Source organism: Schistocerca serialis, chromosome 1, assembly GCF_023864345.2.
Source record: "Schistocerca serialis cubense isolate TAMUIC-IGC-003099 chromosome 1, iqSchSeri2.2, whole genome shotgun sequence".
Classification (NCBI taxonomy): Eukaryota; Metazoa; Arthropoda; class Insecta; order Orthoptera; family Acrididae; genus Schistocerca; species Schistocerca serialis.
In genome coordinates, this window is record NC_064638.1 from 894,965,771 (window position 1) to 894,986,148 (window position 20,378).

Consider the following 20,378-nt stretch of genomic DNA (forward strand, 5'->3'; position numbering starts at 1 on the left):
AATTGGGATTAGTGACACAGCAATAGATAATTTCAAGTGCACCCCAGGAACCTCACAACTTTTCATTGTATTAGAAAGAGAGCAACACACGCATACACACACAGAGAGAGAGAGACAGAGTGTTCATGGGCAGAATTGTCCATTTTCAGTAAGTATCAACACACAAACTGTGCAAATATGACAATCTGTATTATTTGTGTAGGGTTGAAGTAGATAGCCTGAACAATTTGTGCATATTCAAATCAGTTTTAGTGTCCCTATATATTATTTTTGAAATTATAGGCTTTTAAATACTCGATGGAAACAAAGTTTAATTGTTAATTTGTTGACAGGAAGATGAAAATTTCTAGTGTAAGTGAATAAAAAAGTTATTTTGTAAAAACATTTGGCATACTGTTTACTGTATTTTACACATTCAGTTTGTCACAATATTAAATTGTAAAAATAAGTTTCACATGACATTGTAACTTAAATTAACAGTGTATAAATTTCTCATGATATGAAACAAATAGTTCTAAGATACAATGTAGTTTAAAACACTATTAACATTATATATACACTTTTACATTTACAACAATAATTATATCTTATTAATATTGAAGTGTAATTGTTGTACAGAAAATTATTCTTCCTTTTACTCAGCTATTAAAAGTTTGTTACAACACATTGTTTCTGGACTTAATCTATTACATTTATCAGTTGCATAAACCTGCCATACAGTTGTATGTTTCACTTTGGCACTGATTACATCCACGCATTTTCCTTATGAGGTACAAATGAAGACACCACTTGTGAAAATTTCTTAATTTTTACAGTGCAGTTGATGCACTTATTTTATAAAAAATATTACACAATGCAGCAGAATTCTGTACTTCATATCAGGTTGGTCTGCTACAGATATCACTATTCTGTGTAATAAAATGGAATGCCTACAGCTGTCCTTAAGATGTTATTTGTTACATGGCTACCAGTTTTGGTGCTCTAGTGCACAATTTTCAGGCCTTAACTGATAATGAAGGGATTAACTCCAATTGTATAAACGATTTATCAGTGGCCAACATCTATGAAATGGTTTTTGCGGATTACCTATAATGACAATGTTGTGTCTCTAACCATCTACTACCAAGTTGATTGCTGGAGACACAACATTGTTGTTACAGGTAGTCTGTGAAAACCAGTTCACAGATGTTTGGAGTTAACCCCCTCAGCATCAGTTATGACCTCAAGATAGTGCACCAAAACTGGTAGCCATATAATAAGTAACATCGAAAGGATGGCTGTAGGTGTTCCATTTTATTGCATAAGTGAATGGCCAAAGTCCCTGACACCTCCAATCAAAAGGATGGACATTCAAAAAATTTCCATTCTGTGTCATCTTAAGTCAATTGATCGGTATAAAATCTGAATGTCATTCATTAAGAGTACCAGGCCTACAAACAAACAAACACACACACACACATATGTACATTCATGTTTTGTATTACTGTTGCTCTGGGCAGTCCATCAATTCTCTTATCACATTTGTGGTTTTTTGTCAACACGAGAAAGCAAAACTTTGGCAGAAATCTTTCCAGTACCATATTCATGCTTCACTGGAGAGGTCTTCTCAGACTGAAACAAAAGGTAACATTTTTTACTATTATTCTGTTGTTATTGAGCAAAAAATTAGGCAGAAAATATGTTAAATTGTGCAGAAAATATGTTCATACTAAAATTTATGTAGTAGTATTGAGTTTCCAATCTCTGGAGCCTTTATTACAGGAAAATTGGTTATGAAGGATGAAAAATTGTGATGACGTGTTCCTTGAAAAGTTCTACTTGAAAATGCTGCCACTGCTATGTTGCTGCCTTAATTATTTAACAAAAATTGTGAGTTTGTATGTGATATGAAGTGGATACAGCTACCTATAAACATTCTGGGTGTTCTATTTTATGTATGAAGGGGATGCGATGAATTAAAATATCCACAAGCAAGAAAAAAATACTTGTCAGTTTTTTAGATATAGGAAAGATGATATTGTGTGACTGTGCTCATTATCTCTGTGAAAAGTATATGAAAAATACCATCAAAAATTCACTCTCCTTTTTTTGGATCTGTATGGCTTGCAACTGAGTCATCTTAATTTGCAAACAAAAAAATAGATAGCACACAATGGAAAATCATAGCTCTCTTCACAAATGTGCAACATTTCCATACAGTGAATGCAGAAGTGAATGATGGTAGCAAAAGTCGCAAAGCCATGCCAGCAGTAGTATGAATGAAGTGCATTATTGCCACATAAACCCTGTTAACAAAATTTGTATGTTTGGTAGTCATTGCTTCTTATGATGCTACATGGATGACAGCTGGGGCACATGATTGGTCACTTGTTTGTAAAACTGCCTTAAGTTTATACAAAATGAATACAAGACATGATACAAAACATGACTGGTTCTAATCACTTTTCAGAGATCTTCACCTAATCTTGTGGTAGCCCTCATCTTCAGATGATTACAGAAAGCTTGATCGTGTGGATTTGTAATACACTTCAATAGTCTGTATCATCTTCCTTCTTGTTGCTAATGGGAACTTTCCCATCTATGCTGAAGTTTGAGGAATCTCAGTCTTTTTGCTTGCAAAATGTGTCCTAGCTTTCACTAATGTAAAGCAATGGACTTAAAGCCTCCAATAAAGGAGTTGACAATTATTTGCTCTTTCTTTTTTGAACTGTACTTAGAGTGCAGAAACTTTTGGGGACCACATGATACTCCCATACTCCCATTGCTCATTGTTTCAGCTGAGATGATAACCCTTTTATATAAAGGGCTTTACCACATTTTGATGTCCACTATTTTGCATGTCATTTTAAAGTGGCCAAGAAAGCTGGATTCAGTAATAAGTGACAAACTGATCTGGAATAAGAACTCAGCTGCACATTCACCACTTTCTTTTCTGACACAAAAGTCACCATCAGATTTTAGATAAGAGTAGGAAATAGTGGTATATATTGCCAAATCTGCCACTGTCTATAATAACAATAACATTTATTTTCTGCATTGTAGTAAGGTTAAAACTAACATGCGGAGCTAATGAATGGTTGATGTCCTTTAATCAGATCTGAAATAGCTTTATAATTTCGCAGATGAGTAGTAATCATGTATTTTGCTACAATATATCTTATAAGTCACACAAGAATATGTTAACAGGGAATGGTTCGAGAATGGAGCTATAGCTGCTATTTCACTACATCATTTTCACACAGTTCTTGATACATAATTTCACAGCCATAATAAACTGTTCTAAAGAATTCATTGTCCACTTCTGGCACTAAAATCTTTATTGCAGTGTGCTGTCTGACAATTTTGGTAATCATGGCACTTTCAGGTGAGTGCCGTGTGATGTGTTATGTATATATTTGTTAGACAGTGACGTAGTTTGCCAACTTCAGCTAAATATAAATGGGTCTGCAGGCTGAGGCTTCTGATGACAGAAGTGTATGACAAGAACACAAGTGGGGGAAGGGTGAGGGAAAGGTTGTGGTGGTGCCTTCAATACTGGCCCCTCCATCCCCTAGCTTCACGCTCTATAGTATAGTAGCGCATCTTTAACTTCTCTCCAGTGAAATGATTTTCACACATTCCTACAGGTGGAGATCAATTTTATAACAGCAGCATAATCACTTAAGATAGTCAAATTACTAATTGTACAATGTAGGCTGCCATGGCCAGTGTTCATATCACTGGTGATTTTTATTTTATGGCCATTAGTCTGTTGTTTGAAGCATTTTCTTTACAAATAACACTAAGGATAAAAAATTATATTATTAATGAGCAGATACACATGGACCAATCACTTTTAAGTTAATTATCACTTTACGGTGAAATTATGCAGAAAATAATAATGCACTGTGTGGACATCAAATAATAAATCTTCAAACTCAGTGCAAAGTTTTGTATTATAACACTATTTGTTTATGGTTCATCTATAATTTTAATAATTTTTTTGCTTTAAAATTTTCACATATTGGTACTATATTTATTACATTAAAAATTTTCTGTCGACATTTGTATTTAAAAATAGTTGTGTGTGTAAACTATTCTAGGTGATGTAAATTGGACAATTGTAAGAAATGTTCACGCTTAGGAACAATGTAAAAAATAGGTGTTATGTAAAAACCAGTGTGCTGTTGTTTGAAATGAAAATGGCTTTGGGGACTGGAAAAGGTGGCAAGGGCGAATTGGCACGCTACCTAGAGTAAATGTGGAAAGTAAGTCACGCAGTCTGTAGGCAGCAGTTATTGAGGAGCAGGAGAAGCTTTGCCTGCAAATTTGCACAAAAATGCCTCAGATGAAGATTGAAAATGGCTTATGGCATGGCTGCAAGTTGCTGGGCTACTGTATTTAAGGTTGAACAATGCCAAGAAGAGAAATTGAGCCCACACAGCACTACTGTGGGTAGTGTAGTCAGCATAATTGTTCGTCATACACCCAAGCCTACAGCCACCAGACAAGATTTTTTTTGGTATTTTCCTTTTGTAAGCATGATTTGTAAGCATTTTTGTGATTCTGTCAGAGACGGCAAAGGACTTGGAAGAGCAGTTGAACGGAATGGACAGTGTCTTGAAAGGAGGGTATAAGATGAACATCAACAAAAGCAAAACGAGGATAATAGAATGTAGTCAAATTAAATCGGGTGATGCTGAGGGAATTAGATTAGGAAATGAGACACTTAAAGTAGTAAAGGAGTTTTGCTATTTAGGGAGTAAAATAACTGATGATGGTCGAAGTAGAGAGGATATAAAATGTAGACTGGCAATGGCAAGGAAAGCATTTCTGAAGAAGAGAAATTTGTTAACATCGAGTATAGATTTAAATGTCAGGAAGTCGTTTCTGAAAAGTATTTGTATGGAGTGTAGCCATGTATGGAAGTGAAACATGGACGATAACTAGTTTGGACAAGAAGAGAATAGAAGCTTTCGAAATGTGGTGCTACAGAAGAATGCTGAAGATAAGGTGGGTAGATCACGTAACTAATGAGGAGGTATTGAATAAGATTGGGGAGAAGAGAAGTTTGTGGCACAACTTGACCAGAAGAAGGGATCGGTTGGTAGGACATGTTTTGAGGCATCAAGGAATCACAAATTTAGCATTGGAGGGCAGCGTGGAGGGTAAAAATCGTAGAGGGAGACCAAGAGATGAATACACTAAGCAGATTCAGAAGGATGTAGGTTGCAGTAAGTACTGGGAGATGAAGAAGCTTGCACAGGATAGAGTAGCATGGAGAGCTGCATCAAACCAGTCTCAGGACTGAAGACCACAACAACAACAAGCATGAACCATTAATTTAAATCTTTTTTTGCCCCCCCCCCCTCCCTCCTCTCTCATGAACTTTAAAGAAACTGGTTCACCCTGTTATTTCATCCTAATCATACACCTATATAGCGTTCCTTTCTGGTCTTTGATTAATCCGAGTACCCTGTTTTACAGATTTATGAAGTGCCAAGTTAATGTAAAGAGGCACCATTTAAATTGTTTTTTGTAAATAATGAGAAAGTTTTCTTAACTATTACAAACTATTATAGTAAAAGTTTTCTTACGTAAAATTCAATCAGAGTGAAGCCAAGTTACTAGAATCTGTTAAATGACTATACAGAGTTAGATCAGAGAATAATAGTTTTTGAAAGTGTATTCCAGAAAAATAGGTTTTCTTGACCTGAAATGTTCAGTATAAAAAGTGTATGCTTTAGTATTTAAGTATTTTAGTATCTGAGTTTGATGATTGTGGAAAGTGCTTTTCTAAAGGTACCCCTTGGCCAAATTTTTTTAGTTCCTTAAATTATCTACTGGGCTTTTTCTCTTTTAAAAACGTAATGTATAAGGGTGTAGTCCAACTTTGTTTATGCGGAGTAATATTTATTTGAAGAAGCAACAGTAGAAGAAAATAGGCAAAATTCATACTTCTGCTTTTCCAGTACTTCACTGTTTCATTGCCTGGATAGGCTGGTGACTGTTAGTACATATTTTAAACCACTAAATGTATTTGGAACTGAGTTGTCCTAGCTTCAGTATAATATTATTCATACTGCATTTCTTTCTAACTGCTGAGTAAGATCTTAGAAAAGAACTGAATAGTCTGATTTACTTATCCATTATACACAACTCATGGTCAAATTCTGTAAAAAGGGTAACTCTATTGATTAGCTTTTCCTATTAACAGGACTATCCTCCCATAGTGTACTTTAATTATAACTACCCAGTATGTTAAAAAAAATTAAAGTGCAGCTGCTCCCAAAGGCCCGTTTGGGCTGTAATCATCATATGGTAGCAAAATTTGGTACATATTCTAATGTGTTAATGTGGAATCGATTTACATTGGAAAAAATTAGTTCTAATTTTGGCCAAGTGCATATTTGGAACTGTAAATCATCTTGTCAACATCTCTGGTGCTCATATTGAACAAATCATGTAAGCAGTCTTTAATAATATCAACACTTTTTTGACATTTTCTGCCCATGTCCCATTCCTAATCCATTATAATTGGAACCATTTGTGTATGTCTTTCCTTGCATTCACTGTGACAGATTAGCACCTGGTGGCTAGAATCGGAGCTATTTTTTTTACCAGCATAAATTGGTTTCACATTAGAATATCTACCATGTTTCAATGCCGTACAATAATTACAGCCCACACTTGACTTGAAATGAACCCTAGATATATCTTTTGACATTGGAAAAGAAATGCCAGTTCAAATGGTAGCCACAAATAGACAAGATACTTCATGCATGCATCAGAGAATTTGTGCCTGATAATCTGCACAGAATCCAGGTGATCAGTGCAGAGCATCACATGTAGTTATTGTAAAAGCCAAAGAAGGCTGTTAAGTAGGAATTCATTAAAAAGCTATCACAGGGCCTAATTTAAATCACCAAGAAAGGTAGCAGTGGTTAGCATACTGGACTCGCATTCTAAAGAATGATAGTTCAAACCGATATCTGGCCATCCACATTTAGGTTTTCCATGATTTTCCTAAATTGCTCCAGGAAAATGTCAATATGGTTCCTTTAGAAGGGCACGGGTGATTTCCTCCCTGATCCTTGAAACATTTCGAGTTTGTGCTCCATCTCTAATGATCTAATTATCAGTGGGACATTAAACTTTAACCTTCCTTCCTTCCTTTAATTTACTTCCAGTACTGTACTTTGCTAAACAACACAGTTACAGTGTTCCACAAGTTTCTGTTCATGAATGAAGCACTGTCATTCACACAGCATTAATGTGTTCTGCAGACAATGCTAATAAGGAGGCCAACCTCACAGTGTTGCTCTTCAGCAGTAGTTCTAATATTTGCTTCTCACTACACTAGTGAGTTTACTACAGATTCAAATGTAGTTGATAACACAATATTTACCTATATTCAATCTAATACTTAATTGAACTGTCACATATAATTTCCTTAATGTATAATGTGTATGTGTCTGTATTTCTGTATCCTAGGCTGTTTCTGGTTGTGCTGGTCTGGTATTGTTGATGGTAGTATGGGAAATTGAGCTTTGTCTGTCATCCACCGTAAATATTGCTCATTTATTCACCAGTAACATCATTATGCTTGCTTAGGATAAAACAACAAACAACTGATAAACAACTGTAAATAACAACAATCACTATATGCTGACTGCATCAAAGATGCTTTTAATAATCTGTGGTTGTTTTGTTCGGTTATTGTGGCGGAGTGTATTGGAGGTGTCACCACATCAACTACCTTTCCCTTTATTGAAACTGGGTGCCCCCCAGTAAGCGAGGGATATTGCACTTTATCTGCCTGCTGGTTCTCGAGAAAATGGCTGGTGCAGGCAAGGATTGCTCCTGTTCCAAGGTAGACGCTTTGGTTTCTTCTATTGGTGCCAAAGGATCAGCCTCCTTTGAGTGCGATGTCAAGGAATGATAAGGGAGCATCTCTTCATCAGTGTACACAGGCCTGAGTCACTCTATTGAGACTGCTTCCTGTTTACCAACATTGAAAGTGTGATTTCTCAGTACGGTACTAAATATGGCGAAACAAGGGGTGGTCACACGGTATCATCCTTGTGCCACATGTGGGATGTTTTTGTTATGTTTCTATGAACAAACACCTGCCAGTCTCCATTTAGTACAGGAGTGGTAGGCTGAATGGCCCTCATTCTGAGACTGATTTTTATCCAAACTGTGTGCTCAGCTCCAAGACAACTAGTTGAGTGGATGCTGGCAAGATCAATTCTCCTGGAACCTTCAGCTGCTTGCCTTAGACCAACTGTGCTGGTGGGCATTGGATGCTCTCCACTGCCATTCTCAACTTGAGTAGAACCAGTGGCAGTGGTTCTGACCATTGTGATGAACTGCACGTTAGGGCCATTTTAAGAGTACGGTAAAACTGCTTTACCAGTCCATTGCTAGCTGGATGGTAGCTTGCATCATGGATGTGGTTGTGGCCACACAGGAGGAAAAGTTCACTGAAACGTTGGCTTTCAAATTGTCTCCCTCGATCCATAGTTACATCTTGCGGAATGCCAAACCTGGAGAGCCAAGCCTGCAGTAATGCTCTCCCAACCGATTCAGTGGATGTACAGTATCTTGTATCGCAATGACCTCTGGCCACATTGCAAAATGATCAATGATCATCAGCAAATAAAGTTGGTGCACAGAGTATGGTAACAGCCATACATTGTCCAAATGTGTATGCAAAAATCTAGCTGACGACATCAGGAAGTAAGCAACAAGAGTGAAGACATGACTGCTGATCTTATTATGCTGGCATGTCAGGCACATACATGCCCATGCATGACAATCTTTCTGCACTTTCATCCACACAACTTCAGTGGAGACAAGCTTGGCTGTCACTTGAACTCCCAGATGTGCTAAATTATATCACTGTTTTGGTATGTAGAGTCACTGCTTTGCTTTTGCTATGTCACACCAAATACTGTCCAGCACATCCATGGCTGGCACAGATCTGAGCTGCAATGCAGTTCTGTTATTTTAACACTATCTTTGCCCAATGAATGGAGTTTAAACTAGCACAGTTCCAAGAGAGGCTATCTGCAACCACATTGTCTTTCCCTGCTATGTGCTGCTATGTGCTGCACATCACTTGAGAACCGGGCAATATACTTGACCTGCCTGCACTGATGTGATGAGCTGAAATTAGTATCACACTGAAAAATAGCTACCAGTGGCTTGTAGTCAATATAAACTGCAAAATGTCTCCCTTCAACCAATGGGCCGAAATTTTTTATTGCTAAATGAATAGTAAACAACTCATGATCAGTGGTGCTCCATTTTTGCCATTGTTGGCTCATGTTCTTTGAGAAAAAGGCAAATGGCTGTCAAATGCCCTCAACTTTTTGTTGCAGAGCCACTCCCACCGCTGTTTGGCCCACATCTACCATATATATCAAGGGGGCACTCAATATTGGTGTCCCAGCTGTGTTGCCTGTGATAGATGTTTCTTGAGTTTGTGGAAAGATATTTCAGTATATGGAGTCCACAGTATCTTAAGATTCCCTGCAGTACTCTTGCACAATTAGCACTGTGAGTGCCTACTGGATGGCTGCTAAGTGAGGCAGGTGACATCAATAACACTGGGCAACAACCAAAAAAAGTCATGGGTTTCTCAGCTGATTTAGACTAATTTTGGTGTTCTGAGTCCGAATATCACATTGATTTTGCTCTATCAGGTCAACTTTTTGAGATACAGCCATAGGCCTACATGACCATTTTTCCCTGAAATGTAAGCCTTTTTATAGGCTTCAATATGCTAATATTAGGGGTTTTAAGGGGATTATTCAGGACATATGAAAACAAAAGAAGCCTTTAAGATTGTAACAGTTAATCATTCCAATAGATGCCTTTTTTTCTTACTATAGTATAAAATTTATTCTAATTTTTATTGTCTGACAATCAACTGCATATTTCTATTACTATTTCAGATTGATATGGCTTCTGCGCGACGTTCATGCATGAATAATCCAGACTTTTCTGCTACATCTGCGGAGAATACACGCTTTCAGTGGACAGGAAGAACATCACTGGATATGTGAAGAAGGCCTACCAGGCTTACTTTCAAGTCAAGCTGGGTGACCAAGATAAGCCCTGGGCACCGCACACGGTCTGCAAGAAGTGCGTGGAATACCTCCGGCGGTGGACGAAGGGCACGAAAACTTCACTGAAGTTTGGGATTCCGATGGTTTGGAGGGAGCCCTTTGACCATGCATCGGATTGTTACTTCTGCGCCATCAATATTACTGGCATCAACCGGAAGAATCGGCACAGCCTCCAGTACCCCGACCTTCACTGCGAAGAAATTCCTGTACCAGCGTTCACAGAGCTTCCTAACATCGACGAGGCCACCACTGCAGACAAGGGAGGATATATAGCAGACGAGGAGTATGAAGCACAAGATGGTCGGCAGCTCTTTTCACAATGTGAGCTTAATGATCTTGTTCGGGATCTCAGCTTGTCGAAGACTTCATCCGAGCTGTTGGCCTCCAGACTCAAAGAGAAAAATCTACTTGGCGAGGACGCGCGTATCACTTTCTTTCGTAGAAGGCATGAGGACTACATGGGCTACTTCTGCCAGGAGGAAGACCTAGTGTACTGCCGAGATGTCGCCGGTCTTCTTGTTAAACTCGGGGCTCCTACATACGATCCGAGAGATTGGCAACTCTTTATTGACAGCTGCAAGCGCTCTTTGAAGTGTGTGCTCCTCCACAACGGGAACGAGTTCGCCTCAATCCCTCTTGCTCACTCCACAACTCTCGTAGAGAAATATGAAGCAGTGAAGTACGTGCTCGACAAAATACAATATGAGCAGCACCAATGGATCATCTGCGTCGACTTCAAGATGGTGAACTTTCTACTTGGTCAGCAGTCCGGGTTCACGAAATACCCATGCTTTATATGTATGTGGGACAGTCGAGACAGAGCCCAGCACTATGTAAAGAAAGTGTGGCCGCCACGAGAGCAGTTAGTACCTGGTGCGAGAAACATCATAAACGAACCTCTTGTTGACCGGGAGAAGATATTGATCCCACCGCTACACATGAAGCTTGGGTTAATGAAACAGTTCACGCGTGCTCTGGACAAGGATGGGAGGTGCTTCCACTACCTGTGCCGAGCCTTTCCGCGACTGACCATTGAGAAGCTGAAGGCCGGCATTTTCTATGGGCTACAGATACGGCAGCTCATAAAGGACACAGAGTTCGAAAACTCCATGAACACGTTAGAGTGCGCCGCGTGGAAATCGTTTGTGCAGGTGGTGAACAACTTCCTGGGGAACACGAAGGCAGCAAACCACGCCAGACTCATCAGCAGCGTGATAGAGGCCTTTCAAAAGCTCGGGTGTTTGATGAGTATAAAGATGCACTTCCTGTACTCACACATGGAGAAGTTTCCTGAAAACCTTGGGGCGATGAGCGACGAGCAGGGAGAAAGGTTCCATCAGGACATGCGCCAAATGGAGGATAGGTACCAGGGGAGGTGGGACGCAGTCATGATGGTGGACTACTGCTGGATGCTGAAGAGAGACAACCCAGCAGCTGCTCACAAACGGGAATCGAAGAAATGCCGATTCATGCCGTGAACTCTGAACTTTTGTGTCACGTAACGCTCATTGTTATACTAATATTATGATAAATATGCTTATTTACTTTGATGGAGTAAATAAAAACTTAATGAATTTGCATACGTTGACTTTTATTTCTTGAGGAAAACGGAAAAAAATCTTCTGGGGTTTCTCAGCAGATGATACAAAGAAATTTGTTTTTTTACGAAAAATCGATTTTTAAAAATTTCTGTAGCAAAAAATCCTGACCTGATAGAACAAAACCAAGGTCATTTTCGGACCCAGGGCATCAAAATTAGTCTAATTCAGCAGGAAAACCCTAGACTTTTTAAAAAAAAATCTTTTTTTGTTGCCCAGTGTAATAGTTCAGCATACCTAAGAATCTGTGATGTCTCTTGTAAGTTGTGGGAAGAGGCATCTGTAATACTGATTGACCCGCTCAGGCAATGGTGACAGGCCTGTGGGGAAATCAAGTCTCCCAGAAATTTAACTTCACATTTTCCCAATGCACACTTTGCTATGTTAATAATCATGCCATATTGTTGTAGGTGGCTGAAAAGCTGATGCAAGTGTATGGCATGCTATTCTACTGAAGTAGAAAACACAAGAATGTCATCCATGTAGTAAAAAAATGATCTGTAATTCTCTAAGCACTTTGTGCATGAACCACTGCCAAGTTTGGGTGGCATTCCTGAGGCCAAATGGCATCAAATGGTACTCATACAAGCCAAATGGTTTGATCACTGCTGATTTTTTTTGTTCGCTGGCGCCACTGGAATTTGGTGCAATCTATCACACTGAATATTTTGGAAATGCTAATGGTGCTGTTTAAATCCATTACGTTAGGTGCAGGGTAGCAGTCTGGAATTGTATTTCTATTGAGCACTCTACAATTTCCACATGTTCTCCAGGAATCATCTTTCTTACAAAATGTAGACTGGGGAGGCCCACTTACTATCCAACATGATCACAATACCTGCTTTCAGAAGTTGGTCAAACTCCATTTGCACCACAAGTAGCTTCTCTGTGCGCAGACACTGTGAGCAGAATGCAGTGTGTTGACTTCATGTCATGCAGATGTTATACGGAACATTGTGTGAGCATAGAAGGGCATGGTGAGTCTGGAAGGTCTAGAAGTAGATTATGAAATAACGGCTACGATTTTGCCAACAGCATATGAATTGTTACAATTCGAGGGGTTCTGCTTTAATGATGCACACATGTATAAGTGTGTTGTTGCAAATATGGAATCAATATACTCTAACATGGATGATGTGGAAGAGATAATGGATCTTCCTGTGGAAAGCCATAGGCACATTGCGCTGCATGTGATCCGACACAGAAGGCACAGTTGGCAATAGCCTTTCTGTGCGTACTGGTACTAAACAGCAGTTGATCAAGTAGGGCATAAACTGATAATGATGTAAAAAGTTCACTCTGATTATCGGACAAGGCATGTCTGCAATCATTAAGGCCCATATCAGGTGGAAGTTTGAATCCAAGTATAGTGCTAAGCATTTTCACTGGATGTAGCCACAGTAAGTACCTGTTGCATTGTTGCCATCAGTGTGTCATTGGTTCCTCTTGAACAGACACTGACTTCCAAACATGTATCAATAAGAAACTTGTCACCCACTGGATAGTCTTGTGTGAACAATCAGTGTGACTGGATGACTGCTGCTAATGTGGTATTTGCATATTTTTTAACCACACTCTAGTCCACGCACTTGTGCTGTTGCTGATGGATATTAGTAACCCTTAATGCCTGTCTTTGAAATTTGGGTAATTACAATGATGAGTTGCTGAAATGCTTATGGCACCAGCACTACTGTTCCAGGAGGCTTGTTGAATGGCAATAATTTTCCTTGTTTTCCAACTGCAACTTCATAGTTGCTGCTGGTATGTGGCTGCCTGCATGTTTAGTTTTGCCCCTTGTGTTGCTAGATGTCCATGGTGGGTTCGACTGACGTTTGCCGCTGGGGAGAGGTATTCACGCGCATTACAGGACCAATGGTGTCAGCTTCCACCTCTCTGCCCATTCCTCAGTCCTTGTCTTGACTGTTGCTGATTTTTGCGCATACAGAAATGTCTCTTAAGCTTTTTACAATGGTGTCTGCCTTCTTTGCCAAGACTTTCAATGGGAAGTCTGTTTGTGCTGCAATGATGGCCTGGATGGTGGCTGGAAGTTTATGAAGCTGTAATATGCATAAAGACTGTACAGGCAGGAGTTCTGGGCCTGCTAATTTGTGTAGAGCTTTGAGCACTTGTGACAGTGTCTTGTCACTCATGTTTTCATGTGTGAATTTTTTGTAACTGCCATTCTGGTGAAAGCCATTCTCATGATAGCCACACGAGAACTTCCTATAGTGCAGCGTATCTTTGCTGTGAGAAAGTTTATCCTATTTCCTCTACCACTTCTAAATCCAGACGCAAAACCACAATATTAAATCTGTCAGTATTATTGAACATCTGACACAGTTGAAATATTCATTCAGCTTGCGCAAACCAAAGCTGAGGTCACATCAGGCAGAATGAAAGAAGCTTAACATTCCCATGTCACATGTATGTCCTCACATCTTGTATATTTACTTCTATCATGACATTTTGTAGTGAATTAAAAGTCGCGGATGGGTTCCTGGGTCAACTGGTAAACCTTGTTCCATTCTGATTCCAGTTTCTTGCCTGTGTCAATGGATCCATTATTTCTGACTATGTTTTCCACTGTTGTCCTTTACTTTTCTTTTTCTTTTCGAGGTCACCACAATGTGAACTGAAGCTTTACCTCCTGTCCACAACAGATATTTCTCAGTTATTCACTAATAACTTTATTACGTTCACTTAGGATAACACGACTACTGATAAACAACTGTAAACAACAACAGTCATTATGCGGACTACAGCGAAGAGGCGTGATGGTTTTGTTCACTTTTTGTGGTGAAGTGTATTGGCAGTGGCACCATAGTAGTTTCAACTATGAAACCTTAATGATTTACAGATTTGAATTATTGCTGATGGGTGGTTTTGAGCTGGCTGTTGTGAATGTTTGAAGGTAACATCAGTGAACCTTTCAGCTATGATAGGCTGGAAAACCAGGCTACAAAGTCATATGACCTACACAGAACCACTTCTTTGTGATTGATAATGGCTAAGTTGAGCTTCAGTAGCCAAAGATCTGATGTTCTTTTACATAAAAGTATCCTTTGGCTGCAATACCTTATGTCATGTGTCCTATCAGTTTTGTACCGATGTTTGCTCCCTTTTGCTCCAGTTTATTTTTAACCACATCTTGCCCAAACCCTATACCCCCCCCCCCCCCCTCCCACACACACACACACACACACAACTAGTGGTTTTGACTCCTTTATTCATGTATTTCTTCCTTTTACATCTCTATACAGATAGCTAAAATTCCTAATTTCTACCACAAAACAAAATGGAAGCAACAGCAATGGAAGCAATATATACTGATAATTAGATATCTCATATTTTTCTTCTGTGGTTGTGATTTTGATCTGTAACTCTTCCCGGAACAAATCATTCTCAGTAGTGCTAGATAAAGATACTAAATTAGCTGTAATAAGTAACAACAAACAAATCATTGTTTGCTGTACACTGAGACGTTAAATAAGTAGACTAGTTCACGTAGAATTTACCTTATATGAGTTCTGCAACAAATTCAGGTTGTCCATCCTTATTTATAGTCAATGCTGTTCGTGATCTGAAGCCATCAGAATTACTATTTGAATTCTGATGTTGCTCAGGGACTTGAAAAGTTGAACCTTGAAATCCAAGGCTAGCTTCAAACATCTGAAAAAAAAGGAGATTAAAAATAAATAATAGATAAAAATGAGGGAAGATAACCACTTACTTATAACTGACTGGCCTGTGACATATAGACTTAACAAGGTTTCAAGCTAATCCACACAGACACACAAACAGACTCATCCCCATTGACTATTTGTAAGTGGATGCTCAGGCTAAAAAGAGTGGGAGGGGGGACAAAATGTGCATCATGTGAGAACTGGGAAGGAGGATAAGTTGTACAAGCCAACAAGACAATGGAAGGTAATGAGAAAGTGGGCGGGGGAATACATACGAGATTTGGGCATGGGACGATGGCTATGGAAAATGAGGAAATGTGATGGTACAGGAATGGTCAGTGAACTTGTAGAGCTTTAGATGACGGGGATTGTAAGGACAGAGGATTTGCTGAATGGAAGTTACATTCATATGATTCAGAAGAGCTGGTGCTGGGAGAGTAAGCAGGGCTATCCAAATGGCACAGTTACTGAAATAGCTATTTGAAGTCTTGATAATAGTAGAAAAGTTCTGGTAGAATGTAAATACTGTAGGTGCCTATGCCCCTACATGGTGCTGGCTGGACACATAATGCCCAATGTCCATTGTTCGTCCAGCCAGCACTTAGGGGCACAAGTGTGTGTGTGTGTGTGTGTGTGTGTGTGTGTGTGTCATTCACCTGTGTACGACCCAAGTGATGCAAGATTAGGAACAGGGCTGGCATAGGGATGGTCTATGACATCAGATAGTATGAGATGATGTGTGGTAGAATAGGGCCCAGGAAATGACCTGGGGGGGTCTCTGCAGACATCATGAGACTCTGGCATAAAATGGGGGTGATATGCGATTACAAGAACTCAGCAAGAGAGTTCTCACAGCCTCTGTCACCTCAATTCTCCAACTTCCTACCTACACGTGGTGCCCCTGTTAAGCCGAGCAACTCAGCGGAAGGTTGGGTAACCAACCCCAGCGGGAAACTGAGTCGGTGAGCAGATAGGAGTTGGAGGACAGTGGAAGGCAACGGGAAACCACCACTGAACTATCCCAAGAAAACCCCATGGCTTCGCTCAGCTCAAAATGTTCCGGAGTTTCAAGTTCCCCGATCGGATCTCCGGGGGGAACCAGGTTGAGAGGAGCTTCACGAAGAGTAAGATGGTGCAAAGAGAAGCACTGCATAGGAACATGGAATGTAAGATCCATGTATCAAGGAAAACTAGACATAGTGAAAAGAGAAATGGAGAAAATTAACATCGACATATTGGGAATAAGTGAAATGAGGTGGACTGGCATGGGAGAATTTGCTTCGGATGGCCATATGGTGTATTATTCTGGGCACGATAACAACAGAAGTAATGGAGTAGCCTTCATAGTTAGTGATAAAGTGAGAAAAGCTGTGATGGGATGCAAATATAAAAATGATAGAATGATGTCCATCAGACTTCAAGGTCAGCCCCTCAACATCACAGTAATTCAAGTTTATGCACCAACAACCGATGCTGAAAAGGAAATTATTGACCAGTTCTATGGAGATTTACAAGAATTACTACTGTCAACACCAAAAAAGGATATCGTCTTCATAGTTGGAGATTGGAATGCAAAAGTGGGAAATGAAGCTGTAGAAGGTATAACAGGGAAATATGGTCTTGGTACAACAAATGAAGCTGGACAGAGACTCCTAGAATTCTGCCAAGAAAATTCATTGATAATTACTAATACACTGTTTCAACTACCAAAACGACGCCTATATACCTGGACTTCGCCAGATGGCCAACACCGGAACCAAATTGATTACATACTTTGTAATCAGAGGTGGAAGAGCGCGGTTCAGTCAGCTACAACAAGACCTGGTGCTGACTGCGGATCAGATCATGAGCTCCTGATTGCAAAATTTCGGATGAAACTTCAGAATGTACCAAAAAGTATCCCAACTTGCAGATACGACCTTAACTCTATACCCTCCGACTATGCTGCAGAGGTACAAAACAGATTTAATGTATTACAGCTGGAGGACAAAAGCTCGCAAGAGATGTGGACAGAAGTAGCTAATACTGTCAAGGAGGCAGCAGAGAAACACATTCCCAAGAAAAGGAACAGTAAGAAGGCTAGATGGCTATCAGTTGAGGCACTGCAAGTTGCAGAAGAACGAAGGAAAGCAAAAATCAAGGGAGATAGATCAGCTATGTTTGAATTAAATAAAGATTTTCAGAAATTAGCTAGAAGAGATAAAAATATATTCTTTAATGAACAGTGCAAGGAAGTTGAAGATAGTAACGTAATGGGGAAGACAAGAGATCTTTATAAGAAAATTAGAGAAATTAAAGGAAAATTCCAGGCAAAAATTGGAATGATAAAAGATAGAAACGGGAAAGATCTGAGTGAAGCGGAGGATGTTAAGGAAAGATGGGCAGAATATGTAGAAGACCTATACAAGAGAGAACTGCATCATGACAGGGCTCCTACTGCTGATGTTAATGTTAATTTAGAACTAGAGCCAGATATTTTGGAGAGCGAAATCCAGTGGGCCCTTGAAAATATGGCTGATAACAAAACTAGTGGACATGATGAAATACCAGCAGAATTGTTTAAAGTCACTGGAAAGGATGCAGTGAAGGTGCTGCACTCAATATGTCAAAAAATATGGATCACGCAGCAGTGGCCAGAAGACTGGAAAAGATCAGTATTCATCCCCATTCCAAAGAAGAAAAGTTCTAAAGAATGCTCAGATTATCGAACAATCGCACTTATTTCACATGCTAGCAAAGTTATGTTGAAAATCTTACAAAATAGACTTCGCCAATATCTAGATCGAGAGCTGCCAGAAGAACAAGCTGGATTTAGGAAAGGAAGAGGAACTAGAGATCAAATTGCTAACATTCGGTGGATTATGGAAAAAGCGAGAGAATTCCAGAAAGATGTGTACCTCTGCTTTATTGACTACGCCAAAGCCTTTGACTGCGTCGATCACAACAAATTATGGAACGTACTAAAAAACATGGGTGTACCAGATCACCTCATTCATCTGATACGGAGTTTATACCTTGACCAAGAAGCCACGGTGAGAACTATGTATGGAACAACGAAATGGATAAAGATTCAGAAAGGGGTCCGGCAAGGCTGCATACTGTCACCGTACTTATTCAATCTGTATGCAGAACATGTCATGAGGAATGCAAGGCTAGATGAAGGAGAAACAGGAATTAAAATAGCTGGAATAAATGTAAACAACCTCAGGTACGCGGATGATACGATCCTATTGGCAGAAAGTGAAGAAGATTTGAGAACACTCTTACTGAAGGTGAAAGACGAAAGTGAAAAGGCTGGTCTTATGCTGAATGTGAAGAAAACGAAAATTATGGCAACTACACCTACCAATTCGTGGGATATAGCAGGAGAAACCATGGAAGTAGTGACCACATTCAGTTATCTCGGTTCCCAGATCTCTGCTGACGGTGACTGCAGCCATGAAATCCGGAGACGCCTGTTGCTCGGTAGACAGGCGATGTCAAACCTTGACAAGGTTATAAGGTCCAGAGATATAACACTAGCAACAAAGATCCGTATTGTGAGGGCTATGGTCTTTCCAGTTGTGATGTATGGATGTGAGACCTGGACCATTAGAAAGGCTGAACGGCGAAGAATTGACTCCTTCGAATTGTGGTGTTGGAGGAAACTTCTTAGAGTTCCATGGAGTGCAAAGAGAACCAACAGATCAATTTTGGAGCAAATTAAACCAGATTTCTCCCTGGAAGGTCTAATCTTAAAACAAAAGCTGACCTACTTTGGACACACAATGCGAAGGCATGCCTCGCTGGAAAAAACATTAATGCTGGGGAAGATTGAAGGAACTAGAAGAAGAGGACGTCAGAGGATGAGATGGATCGATGGCATCACAGAAGCAATGTGTTCCAACCTGGAAGGTCTACGGGAGAAAGTGCAAGACAGGAAAAAGTGGCGTGATTTGGTTCATGGGGTCACGAAGAGTCGGAACCGACTAAACGAATAGAGAGAGAGAGAGAGTGGTAGAATATCCCTCATCTCAGGATGCAATAAGATGTTTGAAGCTCTGAAAAATGATGTGCCTGAGCTTTTCAAGGTCAGGGTGACATTGGGTATTGACGGGAGTGTTGGTCAGTGACTGGTATACAGTGGGTGCGTGTTTTCCGATGTACCAGGAAGAGGTGGACTTGAAAATTTGATTTTGGACTACTTGAGCAAGATATAGTGAATTTGTAAAGGCTCTGGCAAGTTTATCAACCATGTTTAACTGAGGCTACCCCCTGGACATGCAAATGCCGAATCCCTATGGTAGGGCACCTTAATGCAGACTAGGTGATAGCCATTAAAATGGACGTACTATTGTTGGTTGATGTGAACAGAAGTTTTTGCAAGGCCATTTGAATCTCCCAGAAAGGAAGCTCATTTAGGTGAATATGCTCAAATGAAGCAGATCTGGGAGTACCGTATTTACTCGAATCTAAGCCGCACCTAAAAAATGAGACTCGAAATCAAGGAAAAACAAATTTCCCGAATCTAAGCCGCACCTGAAATTTGAGACTCGAAATTCAAGAGGAGAGTAAAGTTTTAGGCCGCACCTCCAAATCGAAACGAAGTTGGTCCATTGTAATATGAGACACAATTTAGGTCAAACGAATGACGATACAGCTACAGTACTTTGCTTCGAGTCGTAAGCTTAGCAGTTAAGCTTTATCAGGTACCCATTGCTATGCGTCAGGTGCTCCATCCGTATTTATACGGGTACCCTTCCTTTTTCACGTGCTTCGTCTGGTTTGAATTGATTGCTTATTTTTCTTTGATCTGATAAGCGCTGTTCTCTTTGTTATAGGTGTTTACGTCACTCTAAGCTGAAAAAGCATTACTGTACTGTGCCATGCACTGTTTGTCGCATTCTGATAATGAGTGTTTACGGCCTGTCGCCGCTCGCGGCATGACTTGCTTTTGTGCACGCTACCACCACTTTAAACGAAACAATGGCAAGAGACTGCAA

The 20,378-nt window shown here is 39.9% G+C and overlaps 2 protein-coding genes across 4 annotated transcripts in view; one reads left to right on the forward strand and one right to left on the reverse strand.

Annotated features, from left to right (window-relative positions):
• Positions 1-413: 413 nt before the first annotated feature.
• LOC126411634 (cadherin-87A) overlaps positions 414-20,378 on the reverse strand; it is a 709,414-nt gene continuing 689,449 nt past the window's right edge. For both annotated transcript variants that reach the window (XM_050081378.1, XM_050081379.1), the window contains 2 exons: positions 15,229-15,382; positions 414-1,611 (listed from right to left, as the gene is read on the reverse strand). In XM_050081378.1, coding sequence (XP_049937335.1) covers positions 15,230-15,382 — 153 coding nt within the window. In that variant the 3' untranslated portion in view covers positions 414-1,611; position 15,229. The remainder of the gene's footprint in view (positions 1,612-15,228; positions 15,383-20,378) is intronic.
• On the forward strand, positions 1,742-11,615 carry LOC126411661 (uncharacterized). 2 transcript variants are annotated; one of them, XM_050081380.1, is made up of 2 exons: positions 1,742-1,869; positions 9,942-11,615. In XM_050081380.1, the coding sequence occupies exon 2, from the start codon at positions 10,196-10,198 to the stop codon at positions 11,591-11,593; it is 1,398 nt and encodes a 465-aa protein (XP_049937337.1). In that variant the 5' UTR covers positions 1,742-1,869; positions 9,942-10,195; the 3' UTR covers positions 11,594-11,615. The 2 variants fall into 2 exon arrangements, with proteins under 2 accessions (XP_049937337.1, XP_049937338.1); XM_050081381.1 differs by lacking the exon at positions 1,742-1,869 and adding an exon at positions 6,541-9,578.

Excerpts from the sequence above, each read along its gene's own strand:
- LOC126411661 (XM_050081380.1), top strand. The coding sequence starts at position 10,196 with ATGGTTTGGAGGGAGCCCTTTGACCATGCATCGGATTGTTACTTCTGC.